We start from the raw sequence: 22,194 nt of genomic DNA, 5'->3' as shown, positions 1-22,194 counted from the left end.
TCTTGCCTATCATCCTAAGTTCTTTCTTCTAGATGGGCTTCCTCTTGTTTACTTCCCTAATGTTTTTCATCAGCAACTGAATATTCCTTTCTCATTGGTCACCTAAATGTTTCTTTATATATCCTTCTTGTCTCTGAAATTGATACCTACCTGTTCATTTTCCTTTTTAGCAACTCAGATATTCCAGTACTTTCTGACCTTCAGCAACATTATACCTGGTGGCTTTGATACCTTTTGCTGGTTAGATGATAGTATCTATAGTCTGTCTAATGACAAGGTAAAATTGAAATAGTACTGGCGTTAACCTTATCCTCAAATTGAGAAAATAATAATCAAAATGATCTCACCTTCTCATTCTTTATTGTCATTCATGATAGTCAAAGTGTTTTTTTTACTGGTAATGATAACAAGCCACCATTCTAAGTTGTTTTCTTCTCTTACCTCATCTTATTACTACATCTGATCCTGTTCTCTTTTTGAGGCCATACTAATGTTAGGATCTAGGACCAAAGACTTCCTTCATGTTTCTCTGTCAAGAAAACCTCTGGCTCCATCTCTTCTGACTTCTTTGTACCTTTTGCAGAAAGTTATTTCCTTTAGTGAGAAAAATATCCTTCCACAAACAGATATAAGCAGACATACCCTTTGAAATAGTATATGTATAACACATACACATGAATCTGTACTAAGCACACAAAGATATATACAAAGACACGTTTTCACTTTACATCTTGCACACACATTGTTAGCATAAATAAAATTAAAAAACATCTGAGTGCCTACAGAGTGAAAGGTTCAGTGTTAGGTTCTCTGGGAATGTTTTATTAGGAGAGGATAAGTGTTTTAGTTACATATGGAAGGGTGGGAGTAAAGGAGAAATAAGTTTTAAGTCTTTTTGTAAATTGAATTCCAGAAAACCTTCATAGATGTTTTGATTAAAGACCATATGATAAATATCTTTCTCCTCAAACTTGCTGAACAATGCTGTGTGCTAGTTAATAACTACTGTGGCTTAGTTCAATTTGTCTTGTCTTAACCTAACATATATAAAATAAAGGAAAAAGTAATATTTATGTAGGACTTTACTATTTTAAAAATATTATGCTTTTTAAATTTCCTTTGAGAAGACTTGGCAAAAATTCATGTAGGTAGTGGTCTTTTTCCCTCCTTTTTGTAGTTCCTCCATTTTACTCTGGTTCCGTTTGTGCTTGTTACTCGGTTTCAGATTTCCCTGGAAATAGATCTGAAATTTAGATTTCTGATTATTAAAATGATAGCTGCTTTGAATATAACCAATAAACGTTTTCTTCAAGAATTTAATTGTATCCATACATATTAGGATATTCATGGAGGTGGATATTTGAAGATAATTAACAATTGCTTACTAGATAAAAATTAGAATATAATCCCCACCACATCCCTGAACAGATAAGATAAAGCATATGTTAAAGTGTGATTTTCATAAGGGTAAAATCATGACTCTCATGTAAATATAAAATAAGTGTAAATTAAACATATTATGCAAATCATTAACTAATGAAGTTATCAGTAATTTGTGAGGTGTGGTTCAAAGAGCATTTGAAGAATTTAGGATTTTTATAGGCAGATAAGATTGCCAAATTAGATACAAAACTAGTTAATGTCCTGCAGATCCATAAATTCTAAACTTTGAGGTTCTCTGTTACCCTACTGGACAGAAATTTTAACTACTGCACAGATCATACATTATTTGCATTTCTTCTGGACAAAATCTAAAAGTTAACCCTTGTCCCTACAGATGTTAGTACCTATTGATTAGTCTGTAGAAAGTCAGTCGAAGGCACGAGCTCCACACTGCATGAACTAACACCCAGTATTATCTTTTGACCATTCCCTAAGATTTAGATAGTTTTTTGGATATGTGAATTATATTTTTTATAGGATTATATTTTGTAAAATTTGAATTTGGACATTAGTGACATACTGAACATTCATATCACTGTAGAATAATAGAAACTACTTTCTGAAGTTTGATATTATGATTTTCATATCAATCTCTCTTTAAGCTTTGTATTCCTAGCCAGGACTAGTGTTTTTTTTAGTGTTTTCTCATATTATTTTCGAAATTGTTAAATGCTTAAAGGAAGACTTCATTTTAAAAAATGTTCCCCTTTTTAAAGATATAAGCAAGTTTTTTCACTTAAAATACATTATTTTTTTTTTCTTTATACCTTTTGACCCCCTTCACCCATTTCTTCCACCCCCCCCCCACCCCACCTCTGGCAACCACCAAGCTGTTCTCTGTATTTATGAGCTTGTTTTTGTTTTTGTTTGCTAATTTTTAAGATCCCACATATAAGAGATGCTATTTTTCTTTCTTCTTCTGATTTATCCAGGAGGTACAGAGGTTTTGGAGGAAGCTCTGTGCTGTTTTCCATAGTGACTGCACCAGTTTACATTCCCACCAGCAATGTACAAGGGTTCTGTTTTCTCCACATTCTTGCCAACGCATGTTATTTCTTGTCTATTTGATAATAGCCATTCTGGCAAGTGTGAGATTATATCTCATTGTAGTTTTGATTTGCATTTCCCTGATGATTAATGATGTTGAACCTGTTGGCCATCTTTATGTCTTCTTTGGAAAATATCTGTTCAGATTTTCTACCCATTTTTTAATCGGATGTTTGTTTTTTTGCTATTAAGTTGTATGAGTTCTTTATACATTTTAGATATTAGTCCCTTATCAGATATATGATTTCTAAATACTGTCTCCCATTCAGTTGGTTACCTTTTCATTTTGTTGATGGTTCCCTTTGCTGTGCAGAAGCTTTTTAGTATGATGTAGTCCCACTTATTTATTTTTGCTTTTGTTGCTTTTGCTTTCGATGTCAGATTAAAAAAAATCAGTGCCAAGACCTCTGTCAAGGAACTTACATCATATATTTTCTTCCAGGAGTTTTAAGGTTTCAGGTCTTAACGTTGAAATCTTTAAACCATTCTGAGTTAATTTAATTGAGTTTAAAATCTTTCTGATATTATCAGTTGACTAGTTAGTTGGAGATCTGTCAGTCATTCAAGAATTTATCACTCAGCTAGAAATCGTAAATGATATGGTGGTTTTATTTTAAATGAAACACTCGTCAGTAACAGAAACCATAAAATTCACTGATATTTGTTATATATAACAACTTAATAAGGAGCATAAGAATGGTAATCCTGAGAATTTGCCTCAAGGCAATTATCCCCAGATGAATAAATTGTACTCATTTCATCAAAATTATTTCAGTATCATAATGTCTTTAGTACTCTAAAAATTATGGTAAAAAAGATAGTATATAATGTGATTAAATCGAATTTGGATCTTCATTTATGGGGAATGAAAGACTTTCTACACAGTCAGTGAGTTGTCTACCAGGCCAGGCTTGCAGACGTTTTCTCATATATAGTTGCTTAAAAAGAAACGTAAAAATTATAAAAATAAACCAGCTGGATTTCTTTTTTTAAATGTAAAAGTTAAATTTCAAAGATCAGTTTATAAAAATAGTTTCCCCCTCTGTTTTTGATGGCATAATACCATTTTTCATCCTAATTTATATGTAGTCTTAAAATCCAACATGAAAGTAGATTTAAAAATGATTTACAATTCATTCTGTATCTTACATAACTATTTTAAAATTAAAGATTATGACTTCCATTTGTAGATGGGAAGAGCCAGAATTGGTCTTTCTTTTACTTTGGTATATGTTAAGATGGTATTATGAAGTTCACTTTAATTCAGTATTTTATAATATTAATAATTCAGTGAATTATTTTTTCAAACTTAAAACAAGCTCATTGTATATTACTTTTATACTATGTTCTGGGAAAAAGTCATAAAATGCTATAGAACGATATAAGATTTTCATGCCTGTTTGGGAAGTACTGCTTTAGAGTGATGCAGTGGACTGTTCTCTAAAATGTGCAGTACCTTTGGAAAATGTATTATTTTAAGTATTTTTTGAAAAAAATGAAATGTTGAGTTCGTGGTTCCATCTTCTCCACAAGCAAGGCATTGTGTGATTTTTAAGGAGATTTGCTTCTGAGCTAGAAAAATGGTCTTCCTATCAATTAACCACTTAATTAGAGTAGATGACAATGTCAGTAGATATTTGGAAGTTTTATAGTAGATAATAAACAACTGACTATATGATGTTTAAATGAACATTCTAATGCCTAGAGTCTTGTCCTTTTTAATACTTTTGCCCTAATTCATAGTGTTATTTCTTATTCATTAAGGAGTCACTTAACTAAAGATTCTAGCTTTTTCTATAGCTTTGGAAAATATTTCTTTAGAATTTTCAACAGTTATGTCATTATTTCTTTGTTTTCATATTTAGAATCATAGGTGAAAAGGGGTCAGACATAATACATGTGACCTCAACATTATGTTTTAGACTCTTATTTTCTAGTTTTGTTTTTAATTTTGGTGATCATTGCTTTGGGGGACTGGATTTTTTATTTATCATTTTTTTCCTCTTTGCTGGTAATAAAACATCTCCTATAAGATAAAGTAACTCCCTGATTTGCATTGCTTTATGTTTAAACTTTTGTACAGGTTTGCTGTATTAGTGGCTTCTTTAAGAACTGTAACAGAAGGGAATATAGAAAATTTTACTAGTATTTTGTAATTTAAGAAGCTGCAATGAATGATTTTAGAGAAAATAACCTAGTGTGGGATTCCAAATCTGTTTTGCCACATTGGCTCTGAAATGTGTCAGTTTTCTCCTTTTTTTTTTCCATGTAGATTGTCCAGAAATCTTTCTCTACACAACTTCTTTTTTTAGCATTTCTTTAACATTTTACTTCAGGCCTGAAACTCCCACTCTCCCCCACCCCACCCCCGAAAAACGCAGTGTCTTATTTTTGCTTGTGCCTTTGAATTTATTCTTCTTGTGAAATCACATCCCTCTGTGACATTTGCTATCACTTAAGAATAGAGTTAAATTATCTGTCCAAAATTGATTTATCCTCTTGGAAGCAGTTGTCTGTAGTTTATACATTGCATTCTGGCAAGTGGTGTCGTTTTCCAAAGGCCAGTGAACAGTTCTTTACCTTTGTAAAGAGTGTACTTTTGCTGTGTGCTGGGAGTAGGGCTTCTCCTTCCTCTTTAGGATGCCACTCCTGACTCCCTTCAAAAAAGGTGATTCTTAGATATACAGCATTTTCATACAGTAAGATTCTTTCCTACTACTGCAAACTCTTCCTAAAATGTTTCCCTCATTCTTTTGAAACATGTATTATACAATAAAATAGAAGCAGTTATAGTTGTTTTGCCAGCCTCCTCTACACTTTCTCCTCTCAAGTAAAGATGAGATTACTGCAGTGGAAACACATATTTCACCATGGTAGATAGTTCTCTAAATTGTTAATTTGAAGTGATAGTAGTTTTGAGTCAGCTGACTGTTTAAACTATTGTGCTTTTTTTCACATTATTTAGCTTTGAGATACCTTTGCTGTTGATATAATTCTGTATATCTACATGGCAGATCTACTGTTTTCACTTAGAACAGCTACCAGTGAATTTTATAAGAATATGGATTCTATAAAATTTTTGTGATGATGGAGAAAATTTGTTCTATGCAGGTCTCTATAATTATGATGTTCTCTTGTTAACGTTTGTTTTGCGTAAGTAAAAATACAGTAGGAGTAATCTTAGCCAACTATTTAAAAAATTATATTTAGTAAGGGATAGTATACTCTCAAATATATTTTACATCATGAAAGAATCTGTACTATTTACATTTAAGTTGATTTTTTAGGAAAAGCTTTCAAGAGGAATATTCAGATGTAAATAAACTTTTGCCATATATAACAATAACTGCGAATTTTCCCTTTGGCTTATTAAACTTGAAATCTGTTGCTAATGATTTTATTTTATTTAGGAACTACAACTGCAAAATGATTTTAATGTATTTAAGTATAATAGTGAGATTAACCAGAGTGGGTAGAAAGTGACAAGTGCTCTTTTCATTGGGCAAGACAGGTCATATATTAGAGAAAATGGCCCAAATTAAATGTATAGGATGACAACTCATTAGAATTATGACCTCTTAGAGCTTAAAGAGACATCACAGATAATTTAATGCAGCTGCCTTCTTTGGCACATGGGGAGATAAGCCTGGAGTGAATTCCTTTAGGTTGACTTCTACAAGTCAGTGAATTTGTGGCAGAGCTAGGGCACAAACATGGAATGATTGGCCCCTGACTCAGTATCCTTCCAATTATCATATAATGGTGTTTAACCTAGGAAAGGGATTTGGAAATCATTTGGGGTATTCTAGTAAAGCCTTTGGCCCTCTATGCTACTACGACCAAAGGGACAACATTTAGATTTAGTTAGAGTATTTTCAGTAAAGGCTCTAGAAGCAAACCAGAAAACTTTAATCTATTTCTTTTTTATAAAAGCGTACACAACTCCCTCTGGAATATTGCAGAAATAAAAAGCTCATTTACTTTGTAGAAGCATGACTTATTTATCCTTATATTCCCAGCACTAGAACACATAACTTCTAATAAATAATACTTCTAATAAATAAATTTAATGTCCAGTAAATAATGAATGTTGAACACTTGACATTAAAATGTCAAATTATAAGGGACATGATAGCAATTTCTCAAGAGATATCTTTTCACTGCTTAAATTGAATATTGTGCCAAATAAGGAGAGCAGAAATAGAAGAGCAGAAGAGCAAAAAGACCATTCATTGTGTTATTTAAGTTTTCTATTCAGTCCTCTTTTCAGGAGAGAGTGCTCTGGAAATGTTATCTTTTCAGATGTGAATTGATGCTCAATTTAGCAAGTAGTTTATTTCCTCATGGAATAAATACATATTTCTTTGTTTCATTATTGGTATATTTCTGTTTAATAGATTGACAGTTTTGAAGAAAGGAAAAGCCCCTCCCTGGGATCTGATTGTGTTTAATTTTCTTAGTGTGGAAGTTTCTGTCTTGATCCCAAAAGGAGTTGGTGGCAGATTAAATGGTTTCTGTGGCCTAACTCCACTTATTATTTCATGTTTAACATCATGCCTGTCTCTAAGAACTAGTCTAAAGAAGTTGCATTAGAACAAGAGGCCCTCTTTAACAACTTTTTCACTAAGAGAAAACCATTTTCTGTGTTCTTTTTATTGTTTATCTTAAATTAGCTCCCATTAGTACCAAAACAGGAGAACAGTGAAATTGATATGCTAAACTCTTCATAGTAGAGATAGCATTAAATTGCCTTTTAAAATAGATAGGCATAATATAGTTTGTTGTTATTAAACTAACCAGAAATGTAATTTGATGTTCAATATCTTTTTTATTTTTCTAATGGAAAAAAAGAGGCACATAAATTCCTTCTGCTTTCTGTCATCACCACCACAAGATTGTCCATTTTTTCTCTAACCTCCTTATTTGCTGCCTCAGAAGAGTTACCCTTTCTTCAGTCTGAGTTGAGATCTCGTGGTGCCCCTTCTGTCAGTGATTCCCTACTTCTGTTCATTCTTTCTGTTTTTAGTATTTTAATATAGTATTTAGAACATATTCTTAAAAAATACATATAACATGAAGCTTAATAATAAAACACTTGGGCACCCACGACCCAACCTAAGAATCCAGATATCAACAGCTTGAAATAAATTTGAGTGCCCCTCCCTGGTCTCATTCATATACCCCCCATCCCTTAACACCTAACTTATTTGTGTCTACCCATCCTTTGTTCATGTTCTCGTGTGTGTGTGTGTGTGTGTGTGTGTGTGTGTGTGTATTAAAAACATAAATGGGAAAGACAAAATCTTTAGAAGAAAATAGGGAGTGTTTATCTTTTATTATTCTTTTATATCTATTTCTATAGAGTTCCCATTTAAAGATATTGTTTATTCTTAATATAGTTTCACCTATTTTTGAACTTTATAAATAATATCATGATTTTAGTCTTCAGTACCTTGCTTTTTCTCACTCATCATTATATGTTTAAGATTTATGCATATTCTTGCAGTAGATGTAGTTGATTCATTTTCACTGATGAATGTTATTCCATTCTGTGAATAAAAACAATTTTATTCTTATTCTCCTATTGATGGACATTTATACTTATTCTCCTATTGATGGACATTTGTGTTGTTTCCATTCTTTTGACATTATGAATGATGTTTACGTTCTTACATATGTCTCCTGATAAATATGTATAAGATTTTTCTGCTTGCAGAATATCAAGGCATAGGTTATAGAAATGTTCAAATTTTCAAGATAATGCCAAATTGTTTTCCAAAGGTGTTTTAATTTATGTATGCATTTCTGCTGTGTAAGAATTCATGCTGCCCAGCAGCTTTGCTGACACTTGATACCAGCTAAACCTGGATATTTGCCATTCATTATGGTTTTTTCTTTTCTCACATTGTTGTTGGGTTTCAATGTTATTCTAGTCTCATAATATGAGTTGGAGTATTCGCTGCATTTCTATTCTTTGGAAGCCTTTGTTTAAGATAGAAATGATCTGGGAGACTTCCCTGGTGGTCCAGTGGCTAAGAATCCGCCTTCCAGTGCAGGGGACGTGGGTTCGATCCCTGGTAGGGGAACTAAGATCCCACATGCTGTGGGGCAACTAAGCCCGTGCACCACAACTAGAGAGCCTGTGTGCTGCAATGAAAGAGCACGCCTGCCACAGCTAAGACCTGATGCAGCCATAAATAAATAAATGAATAACAAAATTTTTTTTAAAAGATTGAAATGATCTGTTCTTTGATATCAATTAGTTGAAGTATAGTTAATTTGCACTATTACATTAGTTTTGGGTGTACAGCATAATGATTTAGTATTTTTAGAGATTATACACCATTAAAAGTTATTACAAAACAATGGCTATAATGCCCTGTGCAGTATAATATACTCTTGTTGCTTATCTATTTTATACATAGTAATTTGTATCTCTTAATTCCATACCCCTATCTTGCCCCTCCCCCCATCCCACTGGTAACCACTAGTTCGTTCTTTGTATCTATGAGTTTGTTTCTGTTTTGCTACATATAATTATTCATTTTATATTTTAACTTCCACAAATAATTGATAACCTATAGTATTTGTCTTTTTTTGTCTGACTTATTTCACTAAGCATAATAATCTCTAGGTCCATCCATGTTGCTGCAAATGGCTGAATTTGTCTTTTTTATGGCTGAGTAATATGCCATTTTATATATGTATACATGTGTGCGTGTGTGTATTTACACACACGCACACATGTATATACACATATATCCCCCCCCCACACACACACATACACCACATCTTTATCCATTCATCTGTTAATGGACACTTGGGTTGCTTCTGTATCTTGGCTATTGTAAATAGTGCTACTGTGAACATTGGGGTGCATGTATCTTTGAATTAGTGTTTTTGTTTTTTCTGGATATGTACCCAGGAGTGGAATTTCTAGATCATATGGTAGTTCTACTTTTAGTTTTTTTGAGGAAACTCCATACTGTTTTCCACAGTGGCTGCACCAATTTACATTCTCACCAACAATGTAATGTGGTCCCTTTTCTCCACATTCTCACCAACATTTGTTATTTGTGGTCTTTTTGGTGATAGCCATTCTGACAGATATGAGGTGATATCTCATTGTAGTTTTGATTTGCATTTCTCTGTTGATTAGCAAGATTGAGCGTCTTTTCATGTGCCTGTTGGCCGTCTGTATGACTTTGGAAAAATGTCTATTTAAGTCGTCTGCCCATTTCTTTATCAGGTTGTTTGGGTTTTTTGATATTGAGTTGTATCAGTTGTTTATTAACCCTTATTGGTCATATTATTTGGATATTAACTCCTTATTGGTCATATCATTTCCAAATACTTTCTACCATTCAGTAGGTTGTCTTTTTGTTTTGTTGATGATTTCCTTTTCTGTGAAAAAGCTTTTAAGTTTGATTAGGTCCCATCTGTTTATTTTTGCTTTTATTTACTAATTCTTTTTTTTCCCTTAGGAGACAGATCCAAAAAAATATTGCTACAATCTGTGTCAGAGAATGTTCTTTGTTCACTTCTAAGGATTTTATGGTTTCAGGTTTTGCATTCAGGTCTTTAATCCATTTTGAGTTCATTTTTGTATATGGTGTGAGGAAATGATCTAATCTCATTCTTTTAGATGTAGCTGTTTAGTTTTCCCAGCACCACTTATTGCTAGGACTTCCAAAATTGTGTTGAATAAAAGTGGTGAGAGTGGGCATCCTTGTCTTGTTCTTGAATTTAGAGGAAAAGCTTTCAGCTTTTTACCATTGTGTATGATGTTAGCTGTGGGTTTATCATAACTGACTTTTATTATGTTGAGATATGTTCCCTCTATGCCTACTTCGATGAGAGTTTTAATCATGAATGCATGTTGAATTTTGTCAAATGCTTTTTCTGTGTCTATTGAGATGATCATGTGATTCTCAATGAGGTGTATGACATTGATTTCTGAATATTGAACCATTCTTGCATCCTTGGAATAAATCCCTCTTGATCATGGTATATGACCCTTTTTATATATTGTTGGGTTCAGTTTGCTAGTATTTTGTTGAGGATTTTTGCATCTATATTTATCAAAGATATTGGCCTGTAATTTTCTTTTTTTGTAGTGTCTTTGTCTGGTTTTGGTATCAGGGTAATGCTGGCTTCGTAGAATCCATTTAGGATTGTTCCTTCATCTTCGGTTTTTTGGAATAGTTTGTGAAGAATTGGTATTAGTTCTTCTTTATATGTTTTGTAGAATTTCCCTGTGAAGCCATCCAGTCAGTCCAGGGCTTTTGTTTGCTAGGAGTTTTTTAAATTACAAATTCTGTTTTGCTACTAGTGATCTGTCTCTTTCTTCTTTTTTTTTTTTTTTTTTTTTGCGGTACGTGGGCCTCTCACTGTTGTGGCCTCTCCCGTTGCAGAGCACAGTCTCCGGACACGCAGGCTCAGCGGCCATGGCTCACAGGCCCAGCCGCTCCGTGGCATGTGGGATCTTCCTGGACTGGGGCATGAACCCATGTCCCCTGCATCGGCGGGTGGACTCTCAACCACTGCACCACCAGGGGAGCCCTGTCTATTTCTTTTTGATTCAGTCTTGGCAGGTTGTACATATCTAGAAATTTGTCTATTTCTTCTAGATTGTCCAGTTGGTTGGCATATAACTGTTGGTAGTATTCTCTTGCGATTTTTTTTTTTTATATCTCTGGTATCAGTTGTTATTCCTCCTTTTTTTCTTTTTTCTTTTGTTTATTTGGTTTCTCTCTTCTTCCTGAGCCTATCTAAAGGTTTATCAGTTTTGTTTATTTTTTTAGAGAACCAGCTCTTGGTTTCATTGATCTCTTCTCTCTTTTGGTATCTATTTCATTTATTTCTTCTCTGATCATTATTATTTCCTTTCTTTTGCTGACTTCAGGCTTTGTTTGTATTTCTTTTTCTAATTCCTTCAGATGGTAGGTTAGGTTGTTTATTTGGAATTTTTCTTGCTTCTTGAGGAAGGCCTGTATCGCTGCAAACTTCCCACTTAGAATTGTTTTTGGTGAACCCCATAGATTTTGGAAAGTTGTATTTCCATTTTCATTTGTCTTCAGGTATTTTCTCATTTCCTCTCTGATTTCTTCATTGACCCATAGGTGTTTTTTGTAGCATGTTGTTTAGTCTCCATATATTTGTGGCTTTCCCATTTTTCTTTCTGTAATTGATGTCTAGTTTAATTCTGTTGTGGTTGGAAAAAATACTTGATATAATTTCTGTTCTCTTAAATTTGTTGAGACTTGTTTTGTGGACTAGCTTGTGATCATTCCTGGAGAACGTTCCATGTGAATTTGAAAAGAATGTGTATTCTGCTATATTTGGATGAAATGTTTTGTAGACATCTGTTAAGTTCAGCTGGTGTATTGTTTCCTTTAAGACCACTGTTTCCTTACTGATTTTCTGTCTGGAAGATGTCTATTGATGTAAGTAGGATGCTCAAGTCCCTTACTACTATTTTATTGGTTTTTCCATAACATCTTATGGGAAAACCGAAATGAACTTTTTGGCCAACCCAATATTATTGTCAGTTTCTCCTTTTATATCTGTACTATTTGCTTTATATATTTAAGTGCTCCTGTTTTGGGTTTATATATGTTAACCAGTGTAAAATCCTCTTCTTGTATTGATACCTTTATCATTATATAATGTCCTTCTTTGTCTTTTGTTATAGCCTTTTTTTAAAAAAAAGTCTGTTTTGTCCCTGCTTTCTCATCATTTCCATTTGCATGAAATATCTTTTTCCATCTCTCACTTTCAGTCTGTGTGTACCTTTAGCACTGAAGTGGGTCTCTTATGGGCAGAATGTACATGACTCTTGTTTTTTATCCAGTCAGCCACAGTGTGTCTTTTGATTGGAGCATTTAGTTTATTGACATTTAAAGTAATTATTGATAGGTATGTACTTATCGCCATTTTAATTGTTTTCTGGTTGTTTTTGTAGTTTCTTCTCTGTTGATTTCTTCTTTTTGTTTCTTCCCTTGTGGTTTGATGATTTTCTTTAGTATTATGCTTGTGTTTCTTTCTTCTCAGTTTTTGTGTATTTGTTGAAGGTTTTTGATTTGTGGTTACCATGGGCTTCAATTATGTTGACTTATAACTATACCTATTTGTTTTAAACTGGTAGTAGTTTAAATTCAAACACATTCAAAAATATCTACATATTTTACTCCTTCCACTTTGTGGGTTTTTTTGTTTTGTTTTGTTTTTTTTGCGGTATGCGGGCCTCTCACTGTTGTGGCCTCTCCCATTGCGGAGTACAGGCTCCAGACGTGCAGGCTCAGTGGCCATGGCTTATGGGCCCAGCTGCTCCGCGGCATGTGGGATCTTCCCAGACCGGGACACAAACCCGTGTCCCCTGCATTGGCAAGCGGACTCAACCACTGCGCCACCAGGGAAGCCCCACACTTTGTGTTTTTGATGTGACATTTTATATCTTCATTTTATGCCTTCACTGTTTATATAAAGTTATAGTTGCTGTTATAATTTTTTGTGTTTTAATCTTTGTACTAGCTTATTTAAGTGGTTGTTCCTCAGCCCTAACTGTATATTTGCTTGTCCTACTGAGATTTTCCCTTTTGCATGGATTCTTACTTCCCTTCACTTGGAGAAGACCCTTTAACACTTCTTTTAGAGTTGATTTAGTATGAACCCTTCTAGTTTTTGCTTGTCTGAGAAGTTTTTTTTTTTTTAGTCCCTTCTTCGTTCCTCAGTGATAATCTTGCTGGGTAGAGTATCCTAGGTTGCAGTTTTTTCCCTTTTAGCACTTTAGGTATATCATGCCACTGTCTTCTGACCTGCAAAGTTTCTGCAGAAAAATCAGCTGATAGCTTTATGGGGATTCCCTTGTATATGAATCTCTGTTTTTCTCTTGCTGCGTTTAGAATTCTCTCTTTAACTTTTGCCATTTTAATTATGGTATGTTTTGATATGGATCTGTTTGGTTTCATCTTATGTGGGACCCTCTGTGCCTCTTGTACATAGATATCTGCTTCTTTCTTCGGGATTGGGAAGTTTTCAGCCATAATCTCATCAAATACATTTTTGATCCTCTTCTTTCTCTTTTCTCCTTCTGGGACCCCTGTAATGTGAAAGTTGATATGTTTAATGTTATCCCAGAGATCTCTTAAATTGCTCTCATTTTTAAAAATTTGTTTTTCTTTCTGCTGTTCTGACTGGATGATTGCCATTATTCTGTGCAGAAGACTGCACCACTTAGCCTGCTATTCATTCCTTCTAGTGTGTTTTTTATTTCAGTTATTGAATCCTTCATTTCTGATTGGGTTTTTCTTTTTTCTAGTTCCTTGTTAAAATTCTCACTGTGTTAATCTATTCTTTTCCTTAATTCAGTTAACATTCTTATTACTAATGCTTTGATTTCTTTTTCTGTAAATTGCTCATTTCTGTTTCATTATTTTTTCCTGGTTATTCTCTTGCTATTTCATTTGAGACCAGTTCCTCTGCCTTTTCATTTTACTTAACTTTCTCTGTCTCTATGAATTTTGGTGAAATAGTTACCTATTGTGTCTTAAAGGTTTGTCTTTCTGTGGGATCGTTCATGTACAGACTGCATATGCCCAGTGCCCAGTGGTTGGAGAGCTGGATTTGATGTGGATGCCAGTCATGTCTTTCCTCAGGGTATAATGGCCACTATGACCTTGGTAAGAGGTGGTGCTGGAGATGGAGGTGCCAGAGCTGTAGCCGGGTGTGAGACGAGGCTTCTCCTCTGCTCAGTGGCCGTCACTGGCCTTTCAAGTGTGGGGTCTGATCCCAAGTTGGTGAAGCAGAAGCCCTGAAGGTCAGGCCTGCTCTGACTTTGTTCCCCTTAAGTGTGTGCTTTCTACTTTCCCAACACCATGACCCTTGACCCAGAGTGGGGGAGTGCTGAAGCAAATGGGGCCTGTGTGCACTCTTGGCTTGTTTTGCTTGCAGACAGATTCTAAGATGCACCGCCTTGCAGGTGCCAGCAGTTGTTTCTCCCCCTTCATTCAGACCCCAGCCAATCACACCTGCAGCCTCTGCCACCATTGCCCTGTCACGAAGCCACACCACAGGGCAGGTGGGGCCTTGTGGTCTCAGTGTGTATTGGGAGGTGAGCTGTAGGGGAGTGGCTGCTGTCAGAGTTCTGGGCTGCTTCTGATGCACTGCCTGAGTATGTGCCAAGAGTGGCTGTCGCTGCTCTGCAGCCGAGTTGCCTCTGAGTCCACAGCTGAGCTTTCTCCTGGTCATGTGACCCCCGATCCAGTACCGCTTGCAACATGGAGTAAGCAGACCTGGAGCCTTTGCTTGGCTTCGGCTGGGATATGCACTGAGGCAGTTACAGGAAACCCTGCAGCCACTGGGCGGTCCTCACTCAGTTCTCTCCTCATTGCCTCATGGGCAGACCAGCATGCATGCTTCTCACAAATGGATTCCAGGCTTCCCATACTCCTCCAGTTAGTCCCAGCAGTCCTCCAGCCAACCACGGGCCTGTCCCCCCTGTGTTGGACCCCAAGAGTGAGATGCCCAGTCTGTGGCTTGAACTGCTCACTCCCCAGGGCAGGTCTCCACCCATGTAATCTTTCTTTTCTTCTGTGTCCCCTTTCAGGGGCACAGGTCCCGACCTTATCATGTCTTTTCCCTTCCTACCTGATTCCATGTGGATCTTATAGCCTTTCTTGTATGGGAGTCTTTCTGCCAGTTTCCAGTTCACCTTCAGTGAGAATTGTTTCACATGTAGATGTACTTTTGATGTGTTCATGAGGGGTAAGTGAGTTCCACATACTCCTCCTTGGCCATCTTGATTGATCCTTTGTTCTTTAATTTTTAAAACTCACTTGTAAATTGGCTGGGCCTGATATTTTCTTTCTGCCAAGGTTTTTTTAAAAGAGAGATTTATATGTGTTTTAGTTTTTTAGTATTTTTATTATAAGGAGTTATGAACACATCAAAAAGTAAACAGAATATTATAGTTAACTCCATGTATCCCTATACCCAGTTCCAACAACTGTCAACCCATGGGCCACCTGCCCCATCCTTACCCCTATCCACTTCGCCCAAGGAAGGCTGGGGATGTTATAGTGAAGGAAATTTAAGACATATGAATATCTGCAGACTCTTTTTTAAAATATATAGCCCAAGACCATTACCATGCCTTAAAATAAACAGTTCCTTAATATCAAAGAGCCAGTTGGTTTCAAATTTGATGAATGTTATAAAAGGATTTAGTAATATATAAAAATATTCTGTATAAATAATATATTTTAAAATTTATTCATAAATTTATACATAAATTGTGAATGCACACAGATTGATTTATTTCTTTGAATTAGGATCCAGATACTGTCCAGATATTGTGATTGGTTTGAGATGCCTTTCCAAATGGCATCTTGTTAATGATTTCTGATTTGATTGGTTATTGATTTCTAACTTAATTTCATTGTGGTGATAGAATGTTATGAGTTATTTCCTTTGAAATGTACCAAGGTTTTCTTTATGACCTAATATACACTCAAGTTTTAAAACAGTTCTTATTTGCTTAAAAAGAATATGTAATTCTCTTATTATTGGTTGTGGAATTTTGAGTTAGTCCATTAAATTAAGCTTTTTAATCTTAATTTCTCTTTTTTCTTACACAATTTTTTTTTTCTTGGGGAGACCAGGATATGTGTTTTACAGGATTTTTTGTTTCAGTGAGCATCCACGTGGTATAGTCTAACATATCATTCTCCTCTTTTGCATCTCTGTATTTCCATGAATTCATAGTTGGATTCAAACAGTTGATTAGATTAAGACCTGAATTTCTTTTTCCAGGGCTGTTCATTGGTGATGATGTTTCCTTGATCATGAGGCTCGTAGTCTTCTTTTTTTGTGATATTGGTAGCCATTGATGTTCAATGCCTAGATCCTTTAGTTTATTAAAGAATTTGAATTGATATACAAATTGTTACTTATTTGGCCAGTGGAAGCCTTTTCCGGACCTTTTGGCACAACCCTAAAAGTTTTGGATGGCTTTCTTGATATTTGAATGGCAAGAGGTTACAAGGTCACCATGTGTATTTCCAGCCCCAGACCTAGAATTGGCCATTTCTCCAAGGAACCTTGATTCCGTTTAGGGGGAAACAGTGTTTGAAGACAACAATCTGGGATGCTAGGAGTGTGCATTTCTACAGAATGCCTTTGTCATTATTTCTAAACGTTTCAGTGGACAAAACTAGAAAATTTATATTATGTGAGTGTGCATGTTTTTATTTAAAATGAAATACATCATGAGTTTAATCTGATACTTCCAATTCAAATTGAAGACCACAGTGTAACTTTTTCCCTTTCACGTCTTCCTTCTCAAGAATTCTGTTTTCTCAAGGACATGAGGGATAGGAGAATAAGAATAACCCATATTAATCATTTGCTGTCTTTTTCATCAAGTGATCTCTGAATAGCAATGCTAAAACTACCACTAACAGTATGATCACTGAAAATGAAAAGAATCTAGTGATTCACTTCACCTCATTGATTATAGGTGTTCTGGGGTTTTTTTATGTCAGTTTTGATAAATTACTTTTTTTACAGGAATTTGTCCATTTCTTCTAAATTTGCATAGTTATTGACAAAAGCATGTCCTGTGTCCATCTGTATCTTTTAAATCACTGCTGTCTATGTAGCCATGTTCTTTTTATTCTTAGTGTTATTTATGTGTACTTTCCTTTTCTTCTTGCTTTACATTATCAGAACTTTGTTGATTTCATTTTAGTCTTTTCAAGGAACAACTTTTGGCTTTATTAATTTCTTAATTTCTCCCCTTCCTTCTCTTTTCTTTGGATGTATTCTGTTGTTCTCCTCCCACTCCCTGCCCCCCAACTTCTTAGGTAGGTCACTTAGCTCATTATTCATTAGCCTTTCTTTTCTAACATAAGCATCCAAGGCATTTAATGTGTTGTTATCAATAGCATTTTGTTATAAACTCTAATTATGACAGGATTTATTTTTCTCTGATAGTTTTATGAACTTTAAAAATTTTTTAATTTTATTTTTGGTTGCATTGGGTCTTTGTTGCTGCGTGTGGGCTTTCCCTAGTTGCATTGAGTGGGGGCTACTCTTCATTGCAGTGCGTGGGCTTCTCATTGCGGTGGCTTCTCTTGTTGCAGAGCATGGGCTCTAGGCGCACTGGCTCAGTAGTTGTGGCACATGGGCTCTAGAGCGCAGGCTCAGTAGTTGTGGTGCACAGGCTTGGTTGCTCCACGGCACGTGGGATCTTCCTGGACCAGGGGTTGAACCGTGTCCTCTGCGTTGGCAGTGGATTCTTAACCACTGTGCCACCAGTGAAGTCCCCTTTTATGAACTTTTGATACCATGTTTTTGTTATCTTCCTAAGGTGACTCCCTTTCCACCCTTTTAGCAAAGCATTTTGTAGTCTTGGTTATTTCCCCTTATTTACTGTTTACATTACAACTTCATATATAGTATGGATATACCTAGTTTTGCATATTGGGTATGTTTCTGAATTTTTCTTTTCCTTCTTTCTTTTCCTGGTAGTTCTTTCACAAGTCCTCCTTATGTTGTTGAGTTTATTCCCCCCCTTTTTTTTAAAGTTAAGTTTATCAAGGTATAATTTACATACAGTAAAATTCCTTTTTTAGCCTACAATTTCGAGATTTGACAAACAGATATAGTCATAAATCCTTCATCACAGTTAAGATACAGAATAGTTGCATCATCCCCAAAGATTTGCTCCTCACATTTGATAGTCACCCCTTCTACCGCTCTCTCTATGGTGCCTGTCTTCTCTGCATATTCAGACTAGTTGGTTTTTCTGTGACCTCAGCTCTCTGAGGAGTTTCAGAAAAGTTTTAATTTTGTAGATTATCTGGGCTTTGTTGTTAGGGTGGGAATGGTGCTCTTTCCAGTTGGACACGTTATTTTTCTTATCAAGTGTTTTGCATTAACACTACCATTTGAATATCTTTCTCCCACATATGTATTTTTTTAATACTCATGTATATCTTCATTGAAGTTTTATTTAGTGCTAAAATGGTATCTTTGTTCATTTTGTAATTTGTATTTGAAATCTTTTAAAGTTTAAAGAGTATCATTTTAACAGGTAAGTTTCAAGTTTATGAATTCTCTGAACTTCTCCCTACTTTCTAGTTCTGTTTTTCAAATTAAATATTAGTATATGTTATCCTGAGTTTTACTCTACTATTAGAAGATATGTTTTGTTAATATATAATCAAAGGAATGATAGAGAAATTTCATGTTAGAAAGTATATCGTTTTTTGATTTCCAGATTTATTATTCATTTGTACTTATTATTGTAGTGTACCTAGCTAATTTTAAGACCACGTGAAAATTCTTTGATGAATACATCTTTGTACTAAAGGAATTGATTTTTACTACCAAGAAATTATTCATATTGATAAGATTTGAAAATATTTCATCTGAGCTACTAACGTCTCTTGTTTTTTATAATGTGTTATTATAAATGGTTTGTGATAGCTTATTTCTTTAACAGCCACAATTTATTGAATTGATTTTAAATGCTGTTGTATTATTTAAATAAATATCTATGTAATATTTCATCATGTTGGAAATAGTATTGCATATGCTAATCAGTTTTACCTCCTCATCACTTTTCATGGACATTAATAGTGACTAAGTTGTTTTTTTTTCTTTCTTTTTACCTTTCTAGGTTATTTTAGTGTCTGCCAATAAATTGACTCGTTACATAGAACCATGCCAGTTAACAGAAGATTTTGGTGGGAGTCTCACCTATGATCATATGGACTGGTTAAATAAGAGGCTGGTTGGTATATTACAATGAGAAACATGTTATTATATATAAATAAGACATATTTTGATAGCTTTTTAATCAACTGAAAGGTAGATTGTTTACTTTTTACAAAACTAAAGAAATATAATGCATACCACATGATAGCATAATGCTTGAAGGCATATACTCTGGAGTCAGACTCACAAATATTAGCTATTACTGTTGTCATTAGTAGCAGTATTATAGTCAAAGTTGTAAATCTTTTGAGTTGAATAACAGCAGCATAATTTCCTGAGAGGTAATCTAGTTGATAACACCAATTTTTTTTATACAGCAGGTTCTTATTAGTTATCTATTTGATACATATTAGTGTATATATGTCAATCCCAATCTTGCAATTCATCCCACCACAACTCCGCCCCCCGCTTTCCCCCGTTGGTGTCCATATGTTTGTTCTCTACATCTGTGTCTCTATTTCTGCCTTGCAAACCAGTTCATCTGTACCATTTTTCTAGATTCCACATATATGCATTAATATACAATATTTGTTTTTCTCTTTCTGACGTATTTCACTCTGTATGGCAGCCTCCAGGTCCATCCACGTCTCTACAAATGACCCAGCTTCGTTCTTTTCATGGCTGAGTAATACTCCGTTGTATACATGTGCCACATCTTCTTTATCCATTCATCTGTTAATGAGCATTTAGGTTGCTTCCTTGTCCTGGCTATTGTAAATAGTGCTGCAGTTAACATTGTGGTACATGACTGTTTTTGAATTATGGTTTTCTCAGGGTATGTGACCAGTAGTGGGATTGCTGGGTCATATGTTAATTCTGTTTTTAGTTTTTTAAGGAACCTCCATGCTGTTGTCCATAGTGGCTGTATCAATTTACATTCCTACCAACAGTGCCAGAGGGTTCCCTTTTCTCCATACCCTCTCCAGCATTTGTTATTTGTAGATTTTCTGATGATGCCCATTCAAACTGGTGTGAGGTGATACCTCATTGTAGTTTTGATTTGCATTTCTCTGATAATTAATGATGCTGAGCAGCTTTTCATGTGCCTCTTGGCCATCTGTATATCTTCTTTGGAGAAACGTCTATTTAGGTCTTCTGTCCATTTTTTGATTGGTTGGTTGTTTTCTTAATATTGAGCTATATGAGCTTTTTCTATATTTTGGAGATTAATCCTTTGTCCATTGATTTGTTTATAAATACTTTCTCCCATTGTGATGGTTGTTTTTTCATCTTGTTTATGGTTTCCTTTGCTCTGCAAAAGCTTTTAAGTTTCATTAGGTCCCATTTGTTTATTTTTGTTTTTATTTCCATTACTCTAGGGATGGGTCAAAAAAGGTCTTGCTGTGGTTTATGTCAAAGAGTGTTCTTCCTATGTTTTCCTCTAAGAGTTTTATAGTGGCCAGTCTTACATTTAGGTCTTTGATCCATTTTGAGTTTATTTTTGTATATGGTGTTAGGGAGTGTTCTAATTTCATTCTTTGACATATAGCTGTCCAGTTTTCCCAGCACCACTTATTGAAGAGTCTGTCTTTTCTCCATTGTATATCCTTGCCTCCTTTGTCATAGATTAGTTGACCATAGGTGCGTGGTTTTATTTCTGGGCTTTCTATCCTGTTCCATTGATCTGTATTTCTTTTTTTGTGCCAGTACAAAATTTTTTGTGCCAATACAAAATATTGTCTTGATTACTGTCGCTTTGTAGTATAGTCTGAAGTCAGGGAGTCTGATTCCTCCAGCTCTGTTTTTTTCCCTCAAGATTGCTTTGGCTATTCAGGGTCTTTTGTGTCTCCTTACAGATTTTAATATTTTTTGTTCTAGTTCTGTAAAAAATGCCATTGGTAATTTGATAGGGATTGCATTGAATCTGTAGATTGCTTTCGGTAGTATAGTCATTTTCACAGTATTCATTCTTCCAATCCAAGAACATGGTATATCTCTCCATCTATCTGTGTTATCTTTGATTTCTTTCATCAGTGTCTTATAGTTTTCTGAGTACAGGTCTTTTACCTCCTTGGTTTATTCCTAGGTATTTTATTCTTTTTTTGCAGTGGTGAATGGGATTGTTTCCTTAATTTCTCTTTCTGATCTTTCATTGTTAGTGTATAGGAATGCAAGAAATTTCTGTGCATTAATTTTGTATCCTGCAACTTTACCAAATTCATTGATTAGCTCTAGAAGTTTTCTGGTGGCATCTTTAGGATTCTCTATGTATAGTATCATATCATCTGCAAACCGTGACAGTTTTACTTCTTCTTTTCCAATTTGTATTCCTGTTATTTCTTTTTCTTCTCTGCTGTGGCTAGGACTTGCAGAACTATGTTGAATAATAGTGGTGAGAGTGGACATCCTTGTCTTGTTCCTGATCTTAGAGGAAATGGTTTCATTTTTTCACCATTGAGAATGCTGTTTGCTGTGGGTTTGTCATATCTGGCCTTTATTATGTTGAGATAGGTTCCTTCTCTGCCTGCTTTCTGGAGAGTTTTTTAGCATAAATGGGTGTTGAATTTTGTCAGAAGCTTTTTCTGCATCTGTTGAGATGATCATATGGTTTTTATTCTTCAGTTTTTTAATATGGTATATCACATTGATTGATTTGCATATATTGAAGAATCCTTGCATCCCTGGGATAAATCCCACTTGGTCATGGTGTTTGATTCTTTAAAGTGTTGTTGGAGTCTGTTTGCTAGTATTTTGTTGAGGATTTTTGCATCTATATTCATCAGTGATATTGGTCTGTAGTTTTCTTTTTTTGTAGTATGTTTGTCTGGTTTTGGTATTAGGGTGATGGTGGCCTCATAGAATGAATTGGGGAGTGTTCCTTCCTCTGCAATTTTCTGGAAGAGTTTGAGAAGGATGGGTGTTAGCTCTTCTCTAAATGTTTGATAGAGTTCACCTGTGAAGCCATCTGGTCTTGGACTTTTG

General features: G+C 34.9%; 1 protein-coding gene across 1 annotated transcript in view; it reads left to right on the top strand.

Annotated features, from left to right (window-relative positions):
- Positions 1–22,194, top strand: part of SESTD1 (SEC14 and spectrin domain containing 1) — an 87,175-nt gene that overhangs the window by 23,090 nt on the left and 41,891 nt on the right. The window contains exon 5 of the mRNA XM_065880430.1: positions 19,175–19,288. Coding sequence (XP_065736502.1) covers positions 19,175–19,288 — 114 coding nt within the window. The remainder of the gene's footprint in view (positions 1–19,174; positions 19,289–22,194) is intronic.

The sequence above is a fragment of the Phocoena phocoena genome, chromosome 7 (assembly GCF_963924675.1).
Source record: "Phocoena phocoena chromosome 7, mPhoPho1.1, whole genome shotgun sequence".
NCBI lineage: Eukaryota > Metazoa > Chordata > Mammalia > Artiodactyla > Phocoenidae > Phocoena > Phocoena phocoena.
The sequence above is the reverse complement of the archived record's forward strand: the minus strand, read 5'-3'. Positions and strand labels throughout refer to the sequence as shown.